This window comes from Centruroides vittatus, unplaced genomic scaffold, assembly GCF_030686945.1.
Source record: "Centruroides vittatus isolate TY-2023 unplaced genomic scaffold, ASM3068694v2 contig_864, whole genome shotgun sequence".
In the NCBI taxonomy this organism is placed as follows: Eukaryota; Metazoa; Arthropoda; class Arachnida; order Scorpiones; family Buthidae; genus Centruroides; species Centruroides vittatus.
In genome coordinates, this window is record NW_027122564.1 from 605,177 (window position 1) to 632,175 (window position 26,999).

At 27.9% G+C, this 26,999-nt stretch overlaps 2 protein-coding genes and 1 long non-coding RNA gene across 8 annotated transcripts in view; 1 reads left to right on the forward strand and 2 right to left on the reverse strand.

Moving 5' to 3' along the window:
- LOC136982831 (NAD kinase-like) overlaps positions 1–15,800 on the reverse strand; it is a 62,304-nt gene extending 46,504 nt beyond the window's left edge. For 3 of the 5 annotated variants that reach the window (XM_067279360.1, XM_067279363.1, XM_067279365.1), the window contains exon 1: positions 15,664–15,799. The gene's annotated coding sequence lies outside the window, so the exon portion shown is untranslated. Of the gene's footprint in view, positions 1–15,663 lie in introns of all 5 variants that reach the window. The other 2 variants (XR_010881934.1, XM_067279364.1) reach the window with 1 other exon arrangement.
- LOC136982836 (uncharacterized) lies at positions 15,757–20,284 on the forward strand. Its single transcript, XR_010881938.1, has 3 exons — positions 15,757–15,967; positions 17,889–17,969; positions 20,024–20,284. It is a non-coding gene; the product is annotated as an uncharacterized lncRNA (long non-coding RNA).
- Positions 20,285–22,207: 1,923 nt separating this feature from the next.
- LOC136982841 (uncharacterized) lies at positions 22,208–24,589 on the reverse strand. 2 transcript variants are annotated; one of them, XR_010881941.1, is made up of 3 exons: positions 24,404–24,589; positions 24,229–24,305; positions 22,208–22,731 (listed from the first exon to the last, which is right to left on the reverse strand). XR_010881941.1 is itself a non-coding variant. In XM_067279368.1 (3 exons), exons 1-3 carry the CDS (start codon positions 24,432–24,434, stop codon positions 22,315–22,317), a joined length of 528 nt encoding a protein of 175 aa, XP_067135469.1. In that variant the 5' UTR covers positions 24,435–24,589; the 3' UTR covers positions 22,208–22,314. The 2 variants fall into 2 exon arrangements, 1 of the variants encoding a protein (XP_067135469.1); XM_067279368.1 differs by having other exon boundaries at positions 24,226–24,305.
- Between the last annotated feature and the right edge of the window lie 2,410 nt (positions 24,590–26,999).

A 26,999-nucleotide genomic window follows, 5' to 3' on the forward strand; every position in this document is an offset into this window, starting at 1 on the left:
TGTATAAAATGTATGTCAAGTAATAGTACTCGTGTCTTGCAGAAATATATTTCATGGATTGTAAATCAATTGTTAATTTAGTAAATGGAGGAGACTGAGATTGCACTAGTGTATAGTTTGAATGGTCAACCTGTCGATTTATAAAGGTTAACAAGAATTGTATGTTCTAGTTAAATTAACTTTGATTTATTGTGTATTGTACTCCCGTTCTATAAGAAACCAGAAAGCATTTAAATTTGAATTGAATTATTATAAATTCTCTTTCTTTCACTAAAGGTGTTACATTTTCGCATTATGTTCATCAATATTTTCTTCAGTTTTCTAACAGTAAGTAATAGATTTAATTATCTTTTTTTTCTGGAATGAATGGAAGTATGAAATTAATAATAAAATATTAATTATTTTAATTAAAATTAAATAATACTTAATTAGTATTTAAGTATTTTTATAATTATTTCAAAATTTTTGTCAAAATTTTAAATTTCCAAAGTTTTTCGCTTGCTTAGTGCTGCCATCTGGTGTCAAATAGATGAATTTTTATGTAATGTAAATTGAAAATTTTCATCAAATATTTACCATTATTATATTACGATAAATAATATAATGGATAATATTCTATAAAAGTTATTTAGAATAATTCAAGATTAATAGTAATATAAAAGAGATACGATATTTAGTTTCCATGTCAGTCTCATAACCTGATTATTTTTGTAAAATAAAATATTTTGGCATTTAGTAAACAAAATCAAATTATATAGAATTAAACTTGATTTTAAAAATAATAATAAAAAAATTACCGAATATTAGAAATGGATTTGTACGAAAAATACAAACAAATATACTGCTCAATAGAGAAGTTGTGATATATAAAAACAATAACATGTTGTTACGGATAGAATAAATTTTAGATTTAAACATAAGATTATGAAATTTTAGAGTATTATTTAAATATAGCACTTAAAATCAGATAAAGTAAAGCTTTTTTGTACATGTAAAATTCTATTTTTCATTTCTCAATAAACTTCTTGAATCTAGTTGCAATGGATAATCCCGAAAATTTTAGCGAAAATGAGTGTAAAACGATTAATTTGTTTTATATTAAACGTTGCCATTTCATAATTTCATTCGTCTTTTCGCTCAAAACATAAAGTATTTAAATGAGTTAAAGAGCACCAATAACGGTTTCAGTTTGTAAGTTAGAAAACATCTTCAAAATGCAGAGTGAGCCATCGATACTGTTTCATCTTCTGAAGAACATTGCATTTTCTTTATTCTTATGAACCGTGATTTGTATCCTATTTAGAATTCACTTCTTAAAAAGTAGTTACTTTTATTATTTATATTTATAATCTGATGTACGATTCTTAAATACGGGTCTTAAATAAATATAAATTTCGAAATGTCAAACGTCCCATTCCAATTTTATTTTTTTTCTGTACGAAAAGATGAAGCTTTTACTCGAGTTAATAAAAATATGAAGTATTTTATATTTACTAAGGACATTCTTTCATTACATTCTTTTAATCATTTCTTTATAACATTCTTCTGAAGTACAGTACGGTAGTGAATGAATTTTTTAGGGTAGTATAACCGTTTTAGCATAATATTTTAAAATATTTTCCGCATTGTTTAGTGATTTTATTTATGCTCTTTTCCTACAAGTCTTATATGGTTTCATAGGAGTTGACATTCGAGAGCCTCAAATGGTTCGTAAGTTGCACTTTGGTCACTATTGTTATAAATATTAGAATTTAATTCCTTTCATCATTTAGCTATATTTTTCTACTTACAATCTAATTACTCTCTTACTTCTGCTTACTTCTACTTAAGATTAATGTAAGATCCACAAGAAAAGAAAATTCTAGACTGCACTTGAACATAGATCGAATATAAATTTACGAAAAAAAATCTGGAATTTTGGAAGCTTATAGCCTTATCCGATGTAAAAATCGTCAGAAGATGCAAACATACATAAATAATTAACTAACGAATGATATAATTAGTGTTTTTTTAAAGAAATTATTAGAAGAAAAAGCTGGGAAAGGCTCTTGCTCGACTTTTCTGGCTCTCGAACAGGAGGTTAGGGAACAATTAGGAGGTCCAATAATTTTTAATTATACTAAGATTCAAAATTTAAGTCCGAAAAGGAGTAATTCTGTTGAATTGTGATAAAAATATAAATTTAAAAACATATAACACTATGAAATAGCTCAAAGTCAAAATTGTTTGTGACGCCATCTGTAATAATATGCTATTTAAAAATACTTTTATATTATTAATAACTATAAAAAAGGCAAAAAGGACTTAATTTTGAGGACAGAGATGAGCTTTTAAAAATATTGTAAATGACAAAAAGGAGTAAAGTTTTCATTAAGTTCTATCTCATTCGAGATATGACGTATGAACCCCTCTATCTCTCACTCCCTCGAGTTTCGTACTGCGAACTATAATAGCATCAATTCTTTTATACACAAGTTACCATGCCAAATTTTGATTCTTAATCTTGACGCCAAACGAAATTGACTTTATTGATAACTAATATCAATAAAGTCCTATAGTCTCTAACGTTTCTTGTATGGTAAGTCCGTAAAAAGCGATACTCTGAGTTTTGAATTTTGAAACTGAAATTAAAAGGAAACAAGAAGCTAGAATAACAATGTTAGAATTAATTATAAACAAATTATTATTATTTTCTCAAAACCACAACTGGCTGAAAGCGCCACCGCGCGATAACCTGTCGGTTGAAAAATGTACAAAAGTGCTAATTTGGTGTAAAACCGACTAAAAGTATTAAATTGTCATGTAAGAAATAGCACCGATGAATATCCAAAAGTATAGGACCGCCCGTATAGAAAATCTATGTTATTTAATAAAATTATGTAACGTTCGCATACTTTATCTTTTAATATTCTGTTATAATACCATAGGATATTATCTAAAATACGTTTAAGCTAACCAAAAAAACGAATAATTAAATAATTTGATTAACCTCATATTGGACTCAATCTAACAAGTAAGTAAAATAACTAAAATCTGTTATATAGATACGAATTTTAAGACTGGTTATCAACAGAGCATATTTAAGTGCAACGAAAAATTGTAATTTATTTCAAAAACAACTTTAAAGTGCAAAACAATTTTCGTTCACAATTTTAATATCCTCTAATCTTCCACTTGTTTGCAAACACTCCATTAAGTTAAATCGTAACAAACAGCATAACTTATTAGCTGAAATGTTTCCGCTAATTAACCAAAGTTTTCATAATGCTTGCAATGTATGAATAATGGATTACGTTCTTGCTATGCTTCCGATAATAGTGCAACCGTTTCAAAATTTTTTTGAAATCTATTCAATAATTTTAAAATTTGCGTGCTATTTAAGAAATGTTTTTCAAAATTTCTAAAAATGTCAACTATTTCTTACGAAGTTTGCAAGATTTTCGCTTTGATAGTAGTAGCTAGAATTATAATTTGCATAGAATTTAATCATAAAGTAATTTTTAAAAGGATCCAATCTGGGACGAAGAATTAAAAATACTGTATTAAATTAATATTCGTTGTTGAATCGAATTCATAAATCAGACTTATTAGAGTAATGCTATTTAGCGATTAAATCTATACTAGATGTTTTTTCCTTCTTCCTCTATAGTATAATGACTTTATAATACTGCATTAGTTCCTCTTATTTATGCGAACTTTGATTATGTTACGATTCAATGTACTATAATACAACTAAAAAAATAGGAAGAAAAAGTAGTGTATTATACTGATGTCATAATATACTGTAATAAAAGTGTGATTAACGTCAATTCAATATGTGTCATAGAGGACATTCAGAACTCCATTCATTTGAGAAATAACACCGATACTTTTTTTATTAGAAATAATAGGAAAAGATTTATTTGTACTTGTATAATTAGAACTGACTGAAAGCGTTTTCAAGATTTGTATTTATAACCAAAATAGATAATAAAATGGAATTGAAATATCAAATACGTAATGAAGGAAGAATAGGATAATGAAACCTCAATTCTTGCTTGTAGTAAAATATAGAAAAGTACTGTACATTTGAAACCTACATATTCACAACAGATCATCATTTATTTTTTTTTATCTGAAAACATAATTTAAAAATTTTTACTTATTCTATAAATTGAAAATATTGTCAATTTTTAAAATGTTATATTTAACATATAAAAAAAAAATCTGTTTGGAATTTTGTAATGTTATAGATATGTAATAACTTTTTTGCTTGTTTTTATTACAAGATGAAATTATTTTTACCCTAATTTATATGGATCATCCGATGATACCGACGGAGAATTAAAATTGAAACTCAAATAAAATTTGAAAAAGACAAGAATACGCAAGAAAAAATCAACTGATAAAGGGTAGTTTTATTATTATTTTTTAACTCTTTCCGCCCTGTGGGCACTAAGAGGGTTTCTTTTAACAGCCCATTATGGGCTCGGCCAGGCCTACAATGGGGTGGCCGGGTGTGAGTGACGAGGGGGCCGACGTATCCGACTGCCACCTTGACCGCTCGGCCATCCGGCCTACCGATGAATGGTAGTGTGAGAACCGGGGGGATTAGCTTTGGGCTAGACCTCATTTATCGGTGGCTCTTGTCAGAGAATGGCTGTAGGAGAGCAAATTGTTGAGTGGGGAGGCCGCGACAAGTTGGCAAGGTAGTCAAAGGAGGCAGGCCTATCACAACAACATTTAATAAACAAATAAAATTAATACTGTACAATTCTAAACTATGCACCTCGTCTATTGTGTCAAAACTACTAGTCTAACTTATAAACTATTCGGCAGAGAGAGAGAGAGAGAGTTTATAATAATCGTTTCATTCTAAATGAATACCTCCTGACATTCATAGCTCCTAGATTATGCGGTGAATCGGTAGACACCGGCTGATCGAGTCGAGTCGGTGGTGGGCTGTCGAAGGGTACGGCGGAGTCGAGCCGGAGGTGATCGTTGAGGAATATGGCGGGATGGGTCCTGTGTCTTCTGTCCATGTCCGCCCCGAGGTCCGCATTCAGCCCCTTTTTATATCCGATTTAACGGAAGCTGACTCACATATCAGGTGATGAAAGGGGTTATAAGTTTGATTCGTGACTAATGATTGTTAATCAAAAATCGAACGTTTAGTCAAATGTTTTATTACCTTTTTTAGGACTGTTAGGAGGGTTATTACTCATAACCACCGATCGAGGGGTCGGAAGTTTTAAGTTTTGTCTTACAACTTGGGTAACAATTGTTTATAGCTAATCCGCACTTCAATTGACTCATTGATGTAGTCATCGAAAGAGACTTGTGTCATTTCTGACCTCTCCGACCTTTTACGATAAGTGAAAGGTAGTTTAATTACCTAAATTACCAGATTTCTCACAGTAGTAATAGACCCGAAATGTACTGTACATATTTGTTTAATAAAAATTCCCTCAGTGAACTTTTCAATTATAAAATCCAGCGACGAGTTACTTAACTTTCCCCAGCAACATTTGATGGCGCCATCTGTTATCATTCTTCTTCTTCTTCTTCTTCTTCCACAGTTTAATCTGTTATCATATTTCATTGAAAACTTTTTATTTTTTTGATTATTATAAAATGGCAAAAAGCTTAATTTTCAGGGAAAGGATGGGTTTAAAAAAAAAATAATAATAATAATTGTAAATGCTAATAACAAGTAAAATTGTCATTAAGACTGACCCTACTGGGGATACATATGATCCTCTTTCTCTTCTCCCCTAGACCTTTAATCACCAAAATTTAACAGCATCAATCCCCCTAATAAACAAACCTCCTTGGCAAATTTCAGAAATTTTCAACAAAAAGCATTAAGCTTCAAAGAAAGTGAACAAAATCGTGTCCCCCAATACACACCGACATCCATACATACAGGGGGGGGAAAAACCGAATGTTTTGCATTTTCCGACGTTTCAAGGTGTCTCTTGAGTCCAAAAATGTAAAAATCTTAAAGGAGTCTTTTTTGACCGATCGTCATACCTCTGTTGCATGTAACAGCCGGGAAAGTAAAAACTGTGGTCTGGTAAGTCCTTTTAAATAATAGTTTATTCCTAATTCATTTTTCATTTAAAAGAAATATAATTTTAAGAATTTTTACATGATATTTTAATAATTTATTTCTGTTTAATGCTAATTACACAGATCATTTTGTATCCGCTTATCTAAATAGATACAAAATGACTTGTATAATAAATATCAAACAGAAAGTTGTTTCACTAGTTAATAAGCACTTTCATTTTTCAATTACTAACTGTTAGTTTCTGCTGCATTCCCAATAAACCGATCACAGTTATTACCAAACGAAGCGAGTCAGGTAATGCTAATGCAGTGTGTATAATAGCATATTATTACCGATCCGAGTATATTGTAATTAGCAGGGGAAAAAGCCTGTGAGACCTTTTCTATGTAGATACAGAATAGTAAATGATCTGTATGATAACTATCAAGCAAGATTAATAAATAGATCTAAATCTTTTTGAAAATGTAAATTCTGATTCAACAGATTTATTGTTTTTGCAATAAGTAAGTAGATGATTATGTATCATCATAATAGAACATCGAGAATAGTTTCGTAGATAAATTTAATAAAACATGAACATATAGGCTAAAGAATGGGTTTTTACCTGTATTTAACGTTAGAAAATGACATAAATAAACAATTATTAAGCATCTATTGCAAATTTTCTTTATGTATTTATGTTAAAGGGGACATTACCATCTCCTGAACATGCTAAAGTATGGTTCCTGAATGCCATGCGACATCTGCTAGTAGATTTTAATTTAAAAGCCTAACATCCCTAAAACTTTTGAAAAATTACAATTGTTCCAATGTCTTTAAATTTAAAGTATAATGATAATGTTTTTCATTACTATATGTCTCTAAAGATGAACTCGGTATTGTACGTTAAATCATTGTTAATATAGTATATATATTTTATAAATTATATATACTCTTTGTTTAGTAAATACGCAATCGGCTTTCGAATGTTATCATAATATTATTATAAGAAAGCTTATATCTATAGAAAATATCAACAATTTGTAATACCTAAGTTTTTAATTTTAGCACAGGACAAAATGCATTAGAGAGATTAAAATTTGGAATAGTTTATATAAAGAATATAATAAATAAAAAATATGGTAGAATTTAAAAGAAATAGAGAAATTTATTATATAAATTTGTTAACAGAGCGATAAAAATTATAAATATAAATGTGAATGATATTTGAAAAGAAAAGGTAGAGAAGGAAGAAATAGAAAATTTGTCGCTTGTTTATTTTTAATTAATATTAAGTTTAATTGTGACGATTGTTTGGTCGTAATTATGATTTTTCATGCTTTGTTTTTCTTTTCTTTTCTTGTTTTTATTTAAAAAGAAGGTTTAAAAATTATTTCCTTTGTCTTATCTTTTTGTTGGAATTTTATTAGTATATTAGAAAGAACATCTGAATAAATAAATAAATAACAAATCAATGTTTTGCTAGTAAATCCAATAACCCACAAAACATAGTACCTCATTAAGTTATACGTATTGCACTGCTACATCATTCATTTGCTTTTTTTTTTTTTTTTGTATTATTTTATGTTAGAATTATAGGTGCGTAATTCTACTATTCTTCTTCCTGTCTTGTCGATGTTATTGCCTTCGAAAATGCATTCTCGAAGGAGACGAGGTTTCCCTCTAATCAAATAGATTCAATATACTGTAATAACATTTTTACTTTATTATTGACTATAAAAATATATTTCAACATTACATTATATTACAGTAACAAAATAAATTAAAAACTTTAGAAAAAGCATTAATTTTTTTTACAGGTTGAATTAGAAAACTTTATATTTTTGAAGCAAGTGATGAGACGATTTTAACGAATATTTTTAATTATATATTCAATAAATTTGTTTGAACGACAAACAATTAAAAGAGACACTTCAATTTAAATATATGTTGACTTATGTACGTTTTGAAATACAAAAACAGAAATAAATTATGTAAGATTTAGTATAAGATAATTAGTTAAAACAGGGAATTTATTATAAATAAATTAAATAAAATATCGAAAAAATTCTGGAACTGTAAGTACAGTATATTCCCGGAGCTGATGCAGCAATAATAATAATTAGACGAAACTTTTTATTAATTAGACGAAGTCTTATTTTTTCTTTATAATAATTATTTTCAAAAAATATAACAATTATGAAAAAATGCCAAATAAAATGTGAATGGAGATATCATAAAGATTAAAAATCTACAGCTCTTTAGGTTTCATAATCGTCACTTTATATTGTATTAAAATGTTTTATTAATGCATTCAGTTAAGGCAGGAAGGATACGTCACTCACTCACATCTAGAATAAATGATTACGAAGACAAGAAATCAACCTCCTCGAGAATTGAAAATTTGACTTGATCGAAAAAAGTTTGCTTCCTTGAAAACAGGAGGTTTCAAGGAAGCAAACTTTTTTCGACTGAAATGCTGTCATAGAATATAAACATTCTTGCACATAGTGATTCTTGAATAAGCTTGAAAATTATTTTGAACCAGACCAAACTATTAACTGCAGAAATAAGATATAAAAATTAGACAGATTGAATAAATAAGACTATTTGTCACAACGCTTAGACAGTAATTGCAGACTTCCTTATTTATATTATAAAACGTATTCTAACCGTCTTCGTTCTTGTGTCTGCTACTAAAACTTTACAATTCCATTGTTATACGTACTGTACAATTATATTGATAAATACAATAAAACATAACGTCTCCATTATAAATCAAAAACAAATACAATAACGTTTCATATTATAAAAAAAACAATTATAATTTATTTATTTTTCTTATTATTTGCGCAAAAAAAACTACATGCCAAGACTCCATAGTATAGCATTTTTCTGGCGTCAGAAGAACAAAGAAACAAAACGCAAATTTACATAAAACACCAATTATGATAAATGTTTGGAAAAGTCCAATAGTTTAAAATGATTAAAAGTTGTTAAATAAAACATTTAAGAAACAAGGCTTGGAATAATTTTACAAATATAATGGAAAAAATAAATAAGTAAATTTACAAAATAACAGCCATTTTCATATATTCTCCAAACAATCGCCAGTAGATAAGACACCCAAACTAAAATCCTTTAAGCATTTAACTTTACATAAGCTGATTTGACAGGAATAACAACATCTGACAGTCAAATTTATCCCTCTCGGATAAGCAAAATAAAATCAAATAGACTTATATTCTAACAAATATTTTTCTTCCGTCATATCATAATGTTAATATGACAGAAGAGATGCGCTTTTAAGATTTGAACTATTCTAATGATTGTTTTGATTGTATATAAATTTAATGTTTAAATAACAAATTATCGAAATTATCTAGGCATATTGTTCTATAGATTTTTGTTAATTATATAATTTCACTTATTAATAGTTATAAACAATATAATGCACTTATATGTAAGCTTACATAAGATATACAGTAAAAATACTACAATTTATATTTGTGTGTAAACAATTTGAATTGTAATCAAAATGCAAATGTTAAATAAATTATAAACAAGTTTATGTGAAACAAAAATAAACATTTTTCATGAAATATAATTCATTAGAAATTTATATTTCAATCTTTCCAATTATTAATATTAAATAAAATTTTACGTTTATTACAAGTATAAAGAGATTCTCTTAAAAATACTTTAAAATTGTAAACAAACGTTTCGCAATAGTTTTGCAATTTAAAATAATTAATCGTCTACATCATTTTAAGCTAGATATTCTTAGAATAATTAAGTTTATATATATATACAGTACCTTTAAACAATTTTTTAAAAGAATATATATTATATAATATTAAAAATTTTAAATAATACATACGACTAAAAAGTTTAATATATTAAAATTTTCATTACTGTTTAATAAACTGCATAGATTAATACAAAGTTATAATAGATCGAAACTTTATTTATAGTTCTTGACGTGTATTTTATTCTATTTATTTAATTTTATAGAGATATATCTAAAGATTTCCAAGAAAAAAACGAAAAATATTAATTATCAACATGACCATTGAGAGCGGAGATAAAGTAGAACCTTCGCTAAGTTTTTTAAATAAATAAAATTCCTAGAACGTTTCTTTATTAGTAAAAAACACTGTCAAGGGTTTCATTTTTTGTTAGTAAAAATAATTTAATTTATAGGGTAGGAACCACTAAGTTTTCTCCGAGCCCAGGGAAGTCCTCAACTTCCCCTTCTCGACGGCATTGATTATACAAAAATGTAAATTTATTTTATTGGGTATGAAAATAATAAAAATTAAAATTATATATAAAAATTAATCGTCTAAGGGATCAGACCTTTACCCAGAGGTTTTCAACCAGGTTCCGCGACACACTAGGGTGTGGCGAGATGGATTGGTGGAAGAAGGCAACCAAATACTTCGGCAATCTGCCAAGGAGTGCCACCTCAGAGGACTTTCTATGGAAAACTGGCCCCATTTAAGTGTTAGATGAAGAAAACCCGGAAAATACGTGGGCAGCCCGTTAGTGAGATGCAAATCCACGATCAATTACCAGTATTTAGTGGTTTTATTTACTCAGCCACTTCTAGATCCGGATGTCGAGAAATATAGTAGCAGAGCAATGCCATAACACTTCTCACGTGTATTACTAAAAGTACGAAAAGCCAATAACTATACACATATAAAGAAGAAGGAGTGCCGTAAAAAAAATTACCAAGATGCCACTATGAGAAAAGGGTTGAAAATACTTCTTTATCCCATCAATCCAATCCAACCCAAATGCTTTAAATCTTACTTAGTAAGTGCCTTTTTATTATGACAAACTATGGCAAATACAATATAATTTTACAACGTAGATTTATAGTTTGACGTAATATAAAATAAAATTTTAAATTGTCAAATACTTTGTAAATAGGCAAGATGAAGAAATTCAAAACGTAAAAAGTTTATTAACAAATATATATTTAAATGAGAGAATAGAGAGATTAATCAATACTTATCAGAAAGTTTAATAATTTTAGAATATTAATAAAAATTGTCCAGAATTTTTTCTTAAAAGATAGGAAACTTATTTTATTTAAAAAAATGCCAATTCTGAATATAGAAAAAAAAATTTAGAGCTCACTAAATATTTTACTAACAAAACATTTAACGTTATACACCTCAGGTTTGATTCTATTAGACGTTCAGAACAAAGAACCTGAAATATAAACCATCCGTAATTAACGTTACTAGGCGTCACGATTTGCGTGACATTTTTATCACGTTCTTCTTTAAATGAGCTTAACCAATGATTATACCAAAGAAGGCATTCAATTAAGATGGTTACTTGGCACTAAAACGCTAGCAGAAGCCAATTAAATTGAAAACGAAGTATCAGGTCCGGGTCGCCTACGGATGAAGATATAATTACAGGGAAGAAAAAAAAGGAAGAAAAGGTGATATACCATCTCACCTAGAGACACGAATATATTTACATTAGTATAGCGCACCGGGTTAGAGGTCAGTGCCGCAACAACTGGTTCGACTTGGCCTTTGTCAACGTGTTTTTCACAACAGCCTTACCAGTCAACGACATCACTATTTCTTTCCTTTTTTTTTTGTCTTTGTTATAATTAACTTAAACCGCGTTCAACCTTACGTAGAGGCGCACCCAGTTCTGGAATACCTAATGGGCCTCTTTAAGGATAAACATGTATAAGAGAAGTGAAGAATGAGTTCAGACCTTGTTTAAATAAATAATTCGGGCTTTAAAATTCAAGAGCTTTATGAGAATATAAAATAAATTTATAGAGATGCGTGATGAGATAGACTGATATAAGTAAGATTCGCTTAAATAAAATGAACTCTCAGCCTGATATATTGATTAAATTTCCTTTATTAAAAATTTTAATTAATAAAAAAAAATATTTATTACTTTTTTAAAGAAGTCTGAAAGTCAATATTTAATCAGTTTTATCCTTAATTTCGATCTAGTTGTAGTGTTACGTTTCTGTTTAGCAAATTAGGTCATGAACAGTCGACAATCGACATCTTTGTATTATTTCCTTCGAACAATGACTACTTAAGAGTTGAACATTTAAACAAAATAATTATTTACATTAACCATGTTAACATTGTTTTATATTCTTTTAATAATGAGATCACTACACAATAGCTCAGACACAATAACGTCTTTTCTTTCGTAGACAAGTAAATGGTTCATCTCTGAAAAAGGTATCAAGTGGCTCTTCTATTAATTTTATAGAACTGCATAAAGAAGACCTAAAAGTTACTTGTAAGGAGGCCCTTGTGGGTTTATAATTGTAGTTTCTGAGGCTCTTTAGGGTTATTTCTATTTGTATTTATGTAGATGAAATGATTTGATCTCGTTTCAACTTAACAAAATTACATGTGTAATTTATTATCGATTTGCTCAAATGTAAACTGTACTCTTTAGTAATAGTGTATTCTAAATATTTATTTTAAAAGATTTTTTACTCAATCGATCTATTCAGTATATTTTTTAAAACCGAAAATACATGATAATAAGTATTGTTTATCATAATATTATTATTTATGTGCTGTATATTAACTTTTTATTAATTGTTAATTATTTTTTCAAATGATTGAATATGAATCCTTTAAGCATTATCTCGACAATAGCTTCATTTAGTAGAATTTTGATATACTTCGTATTGTTTTTAAGCTAAGCAAATTGTTAAAATATAACAATAAAACCTCTACTCTGTGATCACCAATGGTTTCGGGCAATAATGGCTTCATAAGGGATTGTTACGTATGTTTTAGAAGAATTTCACTGTATTTTCAGAAACAAAATTCAGTTTTTTAAATTTATTTTCATGTATAAAGAAGTGATTAACTGAGTCTCACGATAGAACTTCTCATATTAACTGTAGATATTGAATATATTCTAATTTAGTCTATATCTTCGTAATAAACATTTAGATTCATCATGTCTAACCAATTAATAAATAATACATTCTGTGCATGACATTATCAATAAACGTTATAAATTAAGTTATAAGTATAAAATATTTATCGAACTTAAACTATTCAGAGTTTTTATTTAAACTTTTATTAAAATAATTATAACTTATTCTACGAATAAGTTATAATTAAAGTCGACATTCCTAATAAATACGTAGTAACCTGTAATTATATACTATTTTTTTCATTATTAAATTATTTCTTACGTTAACAGAAGTAGATTAAGTTGTCACAAGTGTGCATATAATAAATATATTATACACTGTAAACTTTGCAATGTATAATATATTATACACTGCAAAGTTTTAACTTCACTCCGATTACAAGACATTTCAAGTGAATATTGAATATAATTGTCTCTCATAAACAATATAAACTTGTAAAAATTATTATAAAGCATAAAATTTTATTTTTATTCATAACTGATGGATTAAATTAACACGAATCGCAATAAAAGGGGGTGACCAAAGATATTTGAATGATTTTATATAATTTTATAAAAATAAAAAACTTTCTCTTGAATTTTATAAGAAAGTTAAAACGTCTCAGAAATTTCCCTGAACGATTTTCCTTGATAAAAGGAAATACAGTTTTTACCTATGTATATAAATTTGAAATTCATTCAGCATAAGATCCCTTCTCACGAATAAATATTTGCTTTAGAAACAATATAACAATACTTAAATCTTCTAAATAAATAAAACATCATCGTAATTTACTATATTAAATGAACATCACGGATCTTGCAATTTGGATCTATTGTCATTTTACCTTGAGCGATGTTTAAAATATATTATTACGTAAAAACAAGACATAGCTAGGAGCGACAACTTGAAAATTATTTTTGAAAGATTTGTAAACTGGAAACTGTATATTATCATTCCAAACATATCTCAGATTTTAATGTATAAATTTTAATATTAATAGGCCTATATTACTATTGAAATAAAATATAAATTTTGTGTTATTTACTATCGCTTTATACATTGAAAACTCGCGATAAAGCTTATCAGTATATTATTTACTAATATTTTGTATTGAAAAATCATGTTTAAAGCTTACGATAATATAGAAACTAAGCATATTATAGGGTAGGTTACGAAACTTTATATAGAAAAAAGTTTTGCAATTTTAAAACAAAGAAAAAAATGACAAATTTTAATAACTTTCTAAACATGCTTCAACAACACAGCTATTTCTAATTAGTATGGAAAAAAGTTCACTTCGTAATATAGGTGGCAACAGGTTCCTTCATAACTATTATATTTTAATTGGTTTTTACTTCATGGTTGCATCACTCTTAATAAATTCATTAATCATCTTTTCTTTATTTCTTTTTTCTTGATTTAAATTTGGCTATTATTAAAACAACAGTAGTTACTGAGCAGGTAAGGATCATTCCGAAACACATATTTATGATATTCATGTTTAACATTTATAGTAGACCAGTTTTTCACGATACTCATCTCATATTACCTCTATTAATAATGCGCCTCACCAAAGACTATATTAAATGCCACCGTTCGGAGAAGATAAATTCATAATTTATACAAAACGGCACTCGTAAACATTATAACCTATTTATGATACGTATGACCTTGTTATTATTTCATATTTCTGTAAGTCTGTTGCAACGATGACGCAATATGACGCGTTTTCGATTAATATATATTTCTTACACCCGTAAAATCGATTAATTGATAAGAAATTAGCGAAATACTTTATTTTTTAAAAAAAATAGAATATTATATTCTTAAATACGTTTTCATTAAAAAAAATCTTTAAATCACCACTAGCGCCCGAATACAACGCGAAAATGGCGCACATTTTGATTTATAATTATCATTTTTTTACGTAATATTTAAAAAGTTGTATATTAATTTATACACGTTAATCAGATTAAATAATCATATTTATTATATTGTAGATTATGAAACCAGAACGTATGGAATAGAATCGCGGTATACGACGCGACGCGATGCGATGCGACGCGACGACGCGAAGGAAGCGATAGCTAATCCTTAAGTTTATCCACGTGTATTTTGTTACAACAGCCAGTTTACGGTTATCATGTACAAATTATATTCAGATGTCTGCAAGATTGTTAATCAAAGAGGGTGCACGATGCGTACAACTTGACTGACCAGCACCTATTTGGCCAAGGTGTGTCCGCTTTACTTTTTTCCCTATCTGATATATGTATATAAATATATAGCATATATATATATACATATACATATAATGATGTCTGTGAGTCGATTTTCATACGGTCAAAGGTCATTCAACTTTGGATAAATTTTTTCTCTTGGTTAAAGGTTAAAGCTACCATTAAAACCTATTGAGTTTTTAATTTTTTATAATAATAAATAATTGATAATATCATTTTAAGTGAAGGATTAATTTATAATAAATTTGGAATTAAAAGCATGAATATTTTTGTAATGTATGATAAAAGTGCAGATAAGTTGTTTTGGATTATTCTTCTTATATGTAATGAAAATACTGTATAACTTTATGACGTTAATAAAAATAATCATACAATTAATATAAAATAAATAAATAAAAAAAATTTTGAAAAATTTATTTTTGTATTTTTATTAAAAATATTTAAAAAGTTACCTGAAACTGAAGTATTTCTGTTTCACAAAATCCAATTGACTTATTTTGCCTCTGATTTCTGCTTCGGCTTCCATCTTTTCGCGTGTTGTCTGCGCAAGTTCCGTTCGACTATTACTCAGTTTGTGACGTCACATATAGTCCATCATTGCGCATGATCAGTCTAAAAATCAGATGAATATCTGGCAATTTAACGAGATCTAAATAGCGTTATAATTGCTGATATAATGCCACTATAGCAACATCTGCGCTGACTTTTTTTCGTCCGAAATATTTTTTGAATTTAGGAGCCAGTTTTTTTGACCCGGTATGTATATTTGCTATGTTTTCAGGATTATTACCTGTATTATTCTAAGAACAGGTTTATCAAAATTATTCTTACAAGTCTTCGTTCCAAAATTGCATTTTTTTCCCCCTTCGGTTATTCTTAATTCCGAACGATGCTAGAATAGCCTTACTAAGTGATATGCCAAACTTTTTATAGCTTCTGTGTCCAAAAATGTAACTATTTTACAACGAAATATGATGATAGAAAACTTGTTTAAAGCAATAATCTATTAAAATCGATAACTAGTTTTAAGAGGTTTAAAATTAATTATAAAAAAAATTATGAAGCACTTTTTAAGAATTTAGAAATATTTTTTTGCATTTAATTTTATTACAAATATTAAATCAAACGAGACATCCAACATTATTTCGATTGATAATTAATCTAAATAAGTTTTATTCTCGCTTATTTAAAATATTTTGAATTAATTTCACAAAAATTAATAAGAATTTTAAGTTTTTTAAATTAAATTAATTTTTTTTCCTAATCTTGATTTGATTATTCTGCTATTAATATTCCCTATTACCATTTATTTTTTTAAATATTCTTTCGTTTCTGCAGCACTTTTTAATGTTTAATAGCAAAAGATAATAAGGAACATTATTTACAATTACTGTATTTCTTTATCCTTTTTCATTTAATATCATTTTATTTTTATAGCTATATTTAACATTTCCTTTATTATTATCCTGTATTTGTATTTTCTCAAATAACTATAACGCCCCGTCTCTATATTCTTTTCTATATTATTTTTCGTACTCTATATTAATTTCTTTTTATAAAAGATTTGTAAACACTTAGATTTGTAAAATAATTCATTTTTTAAAACTTATTTTCGGATTTTTTTCATTTTCCTTGAGTTCTTTTTCATTGTTTATCTATTTGTTATCAAGTTCTGTTTCTGTTAAATATTTTCCCTAAAAATCTTGAAAAAATTCAGGAAAAGGAAATATTTTCCTCTATTTTTACTCATATTACTACTTCAATTCAGATTAAGAAATATTTCAATTAATTTATTTATATACTAAACCAGTCGTCTCCAATATTTTACTTAAGTCATGACTTATCGTTAATAATCAATTTGATAATATAAATTACTTTATCAAATATTTCTATAATCTATCAAGAATTATTATAAAAGTGTAAAATAAATATATTGTCTTGAGTTTTAGCTCAAACATTTACAATTAATTAACATTATATAAAACGCAATTACTTTTATATACAAAATTAGATTTTATTGTTACATAACATTATTATATTTTTCTGTACAGTTAACATCAACTCAGTAAAAGTTAATAACCAAATAAGTTGATTGTTTAGAAAAAGTAAATAAGTAATAATTACATGAAAAATTTTGAAATCTTTTTCATTATTATTATTCATGGATTTTTCTGAACAATATTTTATTTATTAAAAACCATTGTATAAAAGAAAATTAAAACAACTGTTGCAAAAATATTTACTTGTTTAGGCTAATTATTATCGAAAATTATAAAAAATCTTTTACACAAATCTAGAAATTTATAAATCTTAATGTAATCTTACATATATCAATCTTTAAAAATAATGGTGAAATGTATTTAATCATTTGTGTTATTTCAGTTACTTAAAAAAAATAGTTGTATAAGAATATTGATAATGATAAAACTCATTATCAAGATTCTTAATGTAATTTTTCTCGATTAAGATGAATGTAATATAAATTTATTTAGAAATATAATTTGAAATTTTTCCTCTTTGAAACTTTTAATTTTGTACTAATTGAATCTTCAAATGTGAATAGTGATTTGGAATGATTAGAACAAATTAAAAGTTCGAGGTTTTATAATTATAATGTATATATTCAATGAAGTTTTGTTTCCGTTTATAATAAATTTTATTATTTTTTCGTAAACAGTCGAAGGATATAATTCTTTAATCATGATGGCGGATTTATTATTGGATAATGACTGTTTTAGTTCCTCATGCTGGAGCAACAGTAATTTATTAATATTATTTATTATTATTTTTAATTTAATTTATTTTTTATTAAATCAGTCATTTATTAAATTTATTATAAATATTTATCATCGAGCTGATAAATATTTCTAATACATTTAAATAGGGTTTCGGTTTTGTTTTATTTTATAAATAAGTTTGTATTTATGACACATTTTCGTGATTTTATATATATATATTATATATATATATTATAATATATGATTTTATTATATATATATATATATAATAAATCATATATATCGTGATTTTATTATATATATAATATATATATATATATATATATATAGAAACATTGCATTAAGAAACAAATTTAAATAAATTTATGGATTTGGATTTGAGCAAATCCATTCACACTGATTAAAAATAAAAACTCAATTTCTTGTTTATAGATAGGCATATTTCATAAGGACATATAAACTTCCATTCGAATGCCATACACGAAATACATGAAACGAAATTCAGCCAAAAGATAAATAAAATGCTATTAGAAGTAATTATTTAACGTTATTTATTGAGAAAAATTACGTTTCGTCAATAAAATATGCGATTGTTTCTAGAAACGACTTTTGTTTTATATTTTGATTGAAATAATTACCGAAAAAGCAGTTTCAAAATTTCTTTTACGAATTTGTTTCTTCATCTGATTGATTTGCTATTGAAATGACGATACCTTGTGAAATATTTTAATTCGGAGAGACAATTAACGATTATTTCAATTTAGTCACGTTGAACTAAATATGAACATGTTAAATGATCTGATCTAAATATGACTTATTGATTTATAAGAAGTTATTATTATCAAGTTGTATGAAACATATTTTAATAATTTTGTTTTATTTATTAAAAATGAAATAATCCATCGTGCTTGCATTTTACTAATCTGTTTCTGGAGATTTATTTGTTGTTATATGGAAAGCCTATTAATATTATAATATAATAGTGAATTGAATTGAATACAATTGACTATCATCTACAATGATATAAATATGTAAATTACTGTATGTATGGAATATTATGTATTGCAGCCATATTTGTTGACAACTTCATTCATATTTTTGTGTAGGCCCTATACGATTAAACTCTATTACTTAAAAAATGTTTGTTTTATCTACATATAACTGAATTGAAGATATTAGCATTAGGCTATATTTTATAAACTATGTTAAAAGTATTAAGTTCTTAAAACTGTGTTATTTGTTAAATGGCCTACCTTGTATATGTTCGATTTTTACACCTACTTCATATCTTTGTATTTTATATCTTTTACATTAACACAAATCTTTACGCTTGATTTATTCTTTATATAATTTAAATAATACTAAATATTAAAATTAAAATAGTTCATCTATCGGTGGCCAAACTGCGGCTTTTCTAGACCCTTATTGCGGCTCTCGTATATCTGACCCTACTCCTCATTACTTACAGGTAGGGTCTTTGCTGCTATTTCCCTCCTCTCTCTCTATACATATGTCCTATATACATAGGCATCATCCGCATAATTTTTTTAGGGTCAAAGCTTGGATACAAACAATTACATAAATAAATTTTAATTTAATTATTTAATGTTTTTGGATTTTTTACAAGTGCTATACATTCTATAGCACAATAGGGCATAAGGTTACATATCTCAATCAGTTTTACGATTATAATTTGTGGAATTTTTTATTCGAGCCCAGGGAGGGACAAGTGATTCATTTGCCCTCTCTGCAGACGTATTAGTATATAGGTTATATACAAAATACCTTTCCAATATAAGAGGCGGCTTCCACATAATTCTGATAGGTGGTATACGGTATATGTCTTCTATCACCACACGGTTTGGCCACCCCTGATCTATAACAATCAACTGTATCCCAATCACGGAATAAAATTCTAAAACTATTATAGAAATATGCAGTAATATTGCAATCAGAATCTTTCATGGTGTATGATACCAAATAGAAAGATTTTATACATTCGAAAGTTAATTAAAAATTTAACTGTGCAAATCAGTCAAATTTGGACTACATTAAGAAACATTATTTAATCCAGACAAGAAGCGAGAATATTTACAAGGAAGAATTATATTAAGTATGCCTATATCCCCGGAGGAAAGGAATAAACTGGAAGAAGAGATCGACAAACTGAAGGTAAATGTACAGTCTTTGGTTAAGGATTCGGTCGAGAGCAAGATCATGTTATGTATATAGCCTATACCAGAAATTGCGCTTATAATCATCTACAATCATAGGAACTAAAGTCCGAAAGGCATTTCCAATACTGTACTAATAAAAGCGTATATTTTGAACTGGATCTTTGACTCCGTTTTATCACTTAACCTACAAGATGTGCGAAAATCAGCCAAATTTGGGGTACATCAGGATTAATTAAAAGGTTGTTTCTAGGAAATGTTTTAATATGATAAGATTTCTGATTAACCAATTAATCAAAAAATAACACTAAATAAATTCGTTTATGAGATTTACGAACATTGAGTTATTACCTTAATGCTTTAGTTTCCAAGATTCGATCTATTCACTTTATAAAATTAATATCATTCATTTTATTTATCGTTTTATTTTAAAGGTTATCATTAATTAATTTCTCACTCAATTACAGTCGACATTATTAGTATTAACGAAGATATTCCGGAGTTTACAGATTGTTTAGAATTATTAGCTTAAAAAATACAGTATTTCATTTGACATGCGCCATCTGTTGTCCGAAGGAAATATTAAAATATTTAATTTATAAATAATTTTGAAATTTGTTATTAAAACTATTCTTGTGCAGTTAACGGCTATTAATAATAATTAAATTATAAATATTAGTGAAGGAACAGTTTGACGAATTTGTGACAAGGTCACTGTGCATTACTAAAAAAAGAGGCTGTTGAACTTTTCAAAACCGAATACGCGTATCTCTGACCAAGATATATGAAACGGCCAGTAACATCAGTTAATGATAGAATGGACATCAGGTTATCAACTGGTGATAACACCGGACATCCATATTCGCTCGTATCGGTTTGTCCGCTCCTTTCGGTAGCGAGTTCACGCCACGGTCCCTGGAAGCCGACACGTTCCTAACGCTAGCTCTCTACTTCGCGCGATTTCGAGGAAATTCATTCGTTTTTGTCACTGTTCACGCGCAGTAAAATCGCTTTTTACTACTTCAGCGACACAGTACTTTGCGTATATTTTTGCGTGGCGATTCTGTCGCAGCCAATCAGCATGCAGCATCCGTAATTCCAAGTGTACTGTACAAGACATCACACTTTTACCCATCATCCTCAGCACCACATACGTGGAGTGAAAATTTCAAAAACGTGCAAAACAAAAAAAATTGCAAATATTAGATTAAAAATTAAAAACAAAATTAAATTGATAAATATATAATTATTTTAAGTTAAAAATGTTGCCGCAATTTCAACAATTCCCATAATTCGTTGAAAATCCCTTTCTATTTCGCCAAAGTATGCAGTCATAAAGCAATTGCGTAGTTCCACTCCATTGCCTATGTACAGTACCTCCATTCCCAAACATTTTTTTAAACTATTAATCACATTTAACTCTTGTATTTATAATTGTTCTGTAACCACGAAGCTTTTCGTTCATATGTAACGCGTCATAACTATTTGTACATTCCCTCTTTCTGTAAATTATACATGCATTATTCTATTTAAACTACTGAAGATGATGAAAATTTAAACTACCGAAGATGGTGAAGATGGGAGAGACCGTCAGCGCGAGCATCACGCTCGCGCTGACGGTCTCTCCCATCTTTACCATCTTACCTATCACACTTTCACCCCACCTTATCTATTCCCCCTCTTATTCTCCTTTTTCACTTCAGGAGATACCTCTGAGTAGTCCTGGTCTTCAGCCATTTTATTATAAAATGTAAAATATGAATCGTCAGATGACGTCGACGCGATGGCGCTAAATGGAGAACCAGCACAAGGAAGATCAACTATCCCTACTTGGTTTTCTTTCCGTGGGCACTCTTGGTACCGAGTAATATTTAATAATTTCAAATTGTTGTAAAGTGTTACATTTTTCTTCGTTATTTAATATGTTATATTTTAATTTCAATTGTATATCTCTTTTTGAAATAAGAATTTATTAAATAAAACATTTAATTTATAATTTCAATAGTTTCAATATTGAAAGTATTGAAATATATACTTTAATTTGTAATGTGGTATAGGTGAAAATAAAATTACGTACGAAACTCTTAAATAATAACAATGCTTTATTTTGAAAGTGCCAAAACTATCATTTCTTTTTAATAATTTTTAAAATTGCTTTAACGAAAAGTCTGGTTGCAGTTAAAATAATCTTTTAAAATACAGATAATTTCAAAGGCAGTTTACTTATACAGCCAATTAAATTAAAAAAATCTTCAGAAAACTGTCCCAAAAGTTTAGAAATCAAATCAAGATTAAATTCATCAAGATTAAATCCACCAAGGAATTCAAACAGAGAATAAATCTTATTGAAAGAATTGCAATCAAATATTTGAGCATCAATGGCAAAATAGCTTGTCGTGACGCAATTAACAAATTTTTCTATATCTTTTAGGTTAATATTTCCGAAAATGTTTTCTAATCCATCTGATATTACATGTTCCATGCAATAGATAACAGAGTGAAGAGTCGTCTTATCATTCAGACAAAGATTGATAACGAACTCGATAACATCATCTATATCGTTGATATCTGTTACGTTTTTGAAACAGCTCGAAAAATCAAGTCCCAACTAAATTGAAAAATAAATATGTATATATAAAGCTTTTTTAAATATTAAGTAATAATTTCAACATTATAAAAATTTTAATGTACAAAGTATAGGGGAGAGCGGGACTACAAGTTCCGTTTTTTAATCAACGTCATAATTTGTTAAGAAAACGTAATTCTAGCCTAAGTATTGAGAGATTAAAATTTAGTAATATATCTAACTTTGCTATAAAGACAGTTTTTGGGGTTGTTTTGTGTAAGATTTTTTTATAATTAATAATACAATACCTAAAGTCGGAAAGTAACAAGTTACCCCGGTTCGGGGCTAGTTATTAACAGGGTGGGGCAAATTGTTACGAGATCTATGGAAGGTGTAATATGTAAAAAAAAACAATAATTTATTTAACTAAGTATGTATTTAAGGACTAATCAATAATATCTTATGAATAATTAGTTGTTTTTTTTAATTTATTATAAACTAAACATTTTTACTTTTTAACATTTTATAATTTTTATTTAACGATTGAAACATTAACAATTATATTAGCTTAAGTAGCTAATCAGCCTTGAAATTATCAATTATCAATGTTTAATTGCATTAGATTCATGACGTATTTGCTAATTATATTTCTTTTTTTCCTTATGGAGCTATTTCAATCGGAACAACTTACCCCGGGAACTTTTAGCCCCGCTCTCCCCAACAAAGTTCTGTTAATTATGTTTTAAGTTTGAAAATTTAATATTTGACCAATGATTCGACATCTGGTTTGGTTTATTTTGGTTACGGCAACCCAACACATGCCGAGGGAAATGCTTCCCGGGAGACTTTTTTAGTAGGAACTGCCCATGTTCAAGTGTTACTAACGTGAAGAAAACCCGAAAAACTCTACATGGATGGCCAAAATTTCAAAAATATTAGGCCTTAGCCCATCCGGATGGCCAAGGCATCAACCCACTTCTCTGACTTTAAACTCGGCCGATAAAACCTCAAATATTTTTCATGAGCCGTCTATCCCGGATTAGGCCATTGTGGACGTTATTCAATTCAAGATGGGTATTATAACATAAAATTCTTTCTTAGTGTTCACAGGCTTCGAGAGATATGGGTGAAAGAAATATATATATAATTATATTTCATAGTATTTAATCACGATCGTGAACTGCCATTTTAGGGAATTTTAAAGATTTTAAAAGATCCTATAAAAAATGAATAATATCTTTGTTTAAAAAGTTGGTTTCTTAAATATATTTTATCACTCAGAATTTATATGGACATGCAACAGCTAAAATAGATAAAACAAATAAAATTTCATTTTTATATAATAATTCGATATAATAATAAATTACATTAATTTAAATTTTTTATTAATTTAATTTAATAAATTATTAATAATTTAATTTTTTTAATTAAAAAGATTTAAAAAGCGAATGTTATTTCTGCATCAACAGAAAAATATCAAATAAATTGAATAATTAAAATCTAAATAAAATCTTGAACATAGATTATTTCACTTACAACGTCAAACTGTGGGCGAGGATTAAATAGATCAAAATCCCGATTAGCTATGCTACTACTACTGGTTACAGAAAACACTGCTATAAAATGAATATTTAAAAAATAACTTTAATAGTTAAATAATATGAATTTCTAAAATGTATTATAGAAAATCCATTCATCTAATATTAAAACTTACCAAAAATGACGATGACACCGTAAAATTTCATTTTCACTTCTATGTTTCTTATCGCCCGAATGTCTGTTTCCTCTCAATCTACCTGTTTATATGAATTAATTCGTTTGCGAAAGCTTTCCAACTCCAGTACCTAACAGGTGCTAATTTAGCTTGATGCATCATGATGAGTAAAGCTGCAAATAGGTAAATAGGTTGTAATTTTTAAAATATGTATTAGTTATACTAATGCATACTAATCTAAAATATTGACGGCCGAGTGGTCAAGATGACAGCCTACCGCTTTGGGGGACTCGGAATCGAATCCGGACGGGTCGAAAAATACCTAGAAATGTTTCGGGAAGTTGTCCGGATATGTCGAGCTCCCATCCCTCATCACACGGCCGGCCGAACTCATAATGGACTTGCTAAAAAGGTCCTCATAGTGCCCACGGGGCAGAGAGGAAAAAAATTCAACTTTACCAATCCACCACTCACTTAAAGTCCGAGCAGCACGAGGCAAATGTAGCTATTCTTTAACTCTTTAAAACTGTACAAAGTACAACCGGCTCACATGCACCCCTACAAAAACCCGAGCTGGCCATACGCTGCTAGTAATAAAGCACCAGTAATATATAATTTAAAGAAATACTATAATAATATTGCAGTCATCCCCACAAATTTTGGGATGACTGGGGAGAAAAATAGACGACGGGTTCATTATTACTAGGGTTCTTAAACGGGATCCTGGCTGTTTTTTAACCCGGGAAATCCCGCAAATTTCTTTTCTTAAGAAGTCTGCAAGAATGAAGTTTTTCTTCACAAACCTGATTATTAAAACCAAACGAACTGCTGAATTATCGGGCTATAAGCTTGATACCGTCTTAAAGCAGTCGAGGTAGACAAATCAAGAATACTTGAGAGCAAAATAGTACTGTAACGCCTCTCGAAATCTTCGACGCTACGGGTGAAAAAAACACGTAACATTTGTATTCTCTTAAATGCATTAAAGACGATTCCACCCACATTTATTGAATTGGAAAGGGCATTTTCAGTAGCGGAACTTTTCATTATTAAAATAATAACCAGATTGAGTGATCGGAGTATTGATCATCTTTGGTTTTCAAAATCTTATAAAAATCTACAGTAATATTTTGTAGTATGTTTTATTTAATCACGAAAATTACCTTCTAAGTTAGAAGTTTGATCTAAGTTCATTTTTTCTTTAAATTTTCAACTCAATTTAGATATTTTTTTAAGTAGTTTCCAACAAACTTTAATAAATTTTTCTTTGTGAAAATTTCTACGTAATTCAAAGGTAATTTTAATATACATTAATATTTTACACCGCATTATTAATATTATCATATCATATATCATATCATATCAACCTTTATTAACGTAGAAGGCTTTCGCCTGTTACAAGGGACGTGGTTTGGAGCTTAACAAAATAGTCCAACAAAGAGTAAATTTAAATAGCACTATTTCAGCTGCCTATGTATCAGAGATTTATAAAATTAAACAGTAACTTAATTAAAGTGTACAGTATAGCAAATATAATTTCACCCTTTAATATATATTATTGGGTTACTATCCCTAGTTGTTTATATATTTTTTCTTTAGGAATGATTGTTAGAACATTCACTTAGTACATACACTTAGTACATATCGTATTGACTTAAACATTAAAATTGTTCCAACTTTTAGAATTTTGGTTCACGTAATTATATAACTTAAATATATTATTCTTATTCGCTCTATCGAAGATCTCATATAGTTCACTTTCATTGGAAAATTAGATAATATACTTATTTCTAAATTTTGGGAAATTTCTTTTGCTTTGAAACACTCACAAAAATGTAGAATTTAGGTAGTAGTTTATTCCATTTTAAACTTATTCAACGAGAAGACCGACCAAACCTACTTTCCGCTGGGCTATACTTATGATTATTCTATTTTCGTGTTCTAAATAGTTACTTTCTGCTTCAGACAAGTGTGTCGTCCATGTTTCTGTACTTCCAATAATTGAATTCGAGTTTATAAATTCTCTAACAGCGGGATTATATAGTCTATCCCCAAGATCTTGAATGTTTCAGAAGTTAATCAATAAATTTTTGGTGTCACAGTTTGACTTTCTCAAACCTATTTCTCTCTCTAATTTATCCGACACAACCAAATCAACTCCAAAATTTTAATGTTATCTATTTCCTGTTCAAACTCACATGAAACCAGGTTTACTTTGTTTTTATCTTCTATCATTTCTAAAATTAATTTGAGGCTATTTCTAAAAAATGGTTTAGTTGTATTATTTCTTTAGAGTTAATATCATAAGTATACATTATATCGTCCTTAATAAAGTAGTCATCTCTAACTAGTATTTTGTTGTTGGCTAATTTTTCTAACTTAACCTTAGATAATATCTGTTTTCTTCTGATTCTGGATCTTAGACATAAGTCTGCTGTTACTATTATTCTTTTCTTTGTTTCATCCACGATATTCGGTCTTAGTAACCAAAATTTTTTAAGTACTAAATTTCTAGCTTTGACTGTTTCCATCATGACTTTTATTATTTGCTTATTTTTATTATTTTTTAGATGTTCTAAGCCTACTATTTCTACGT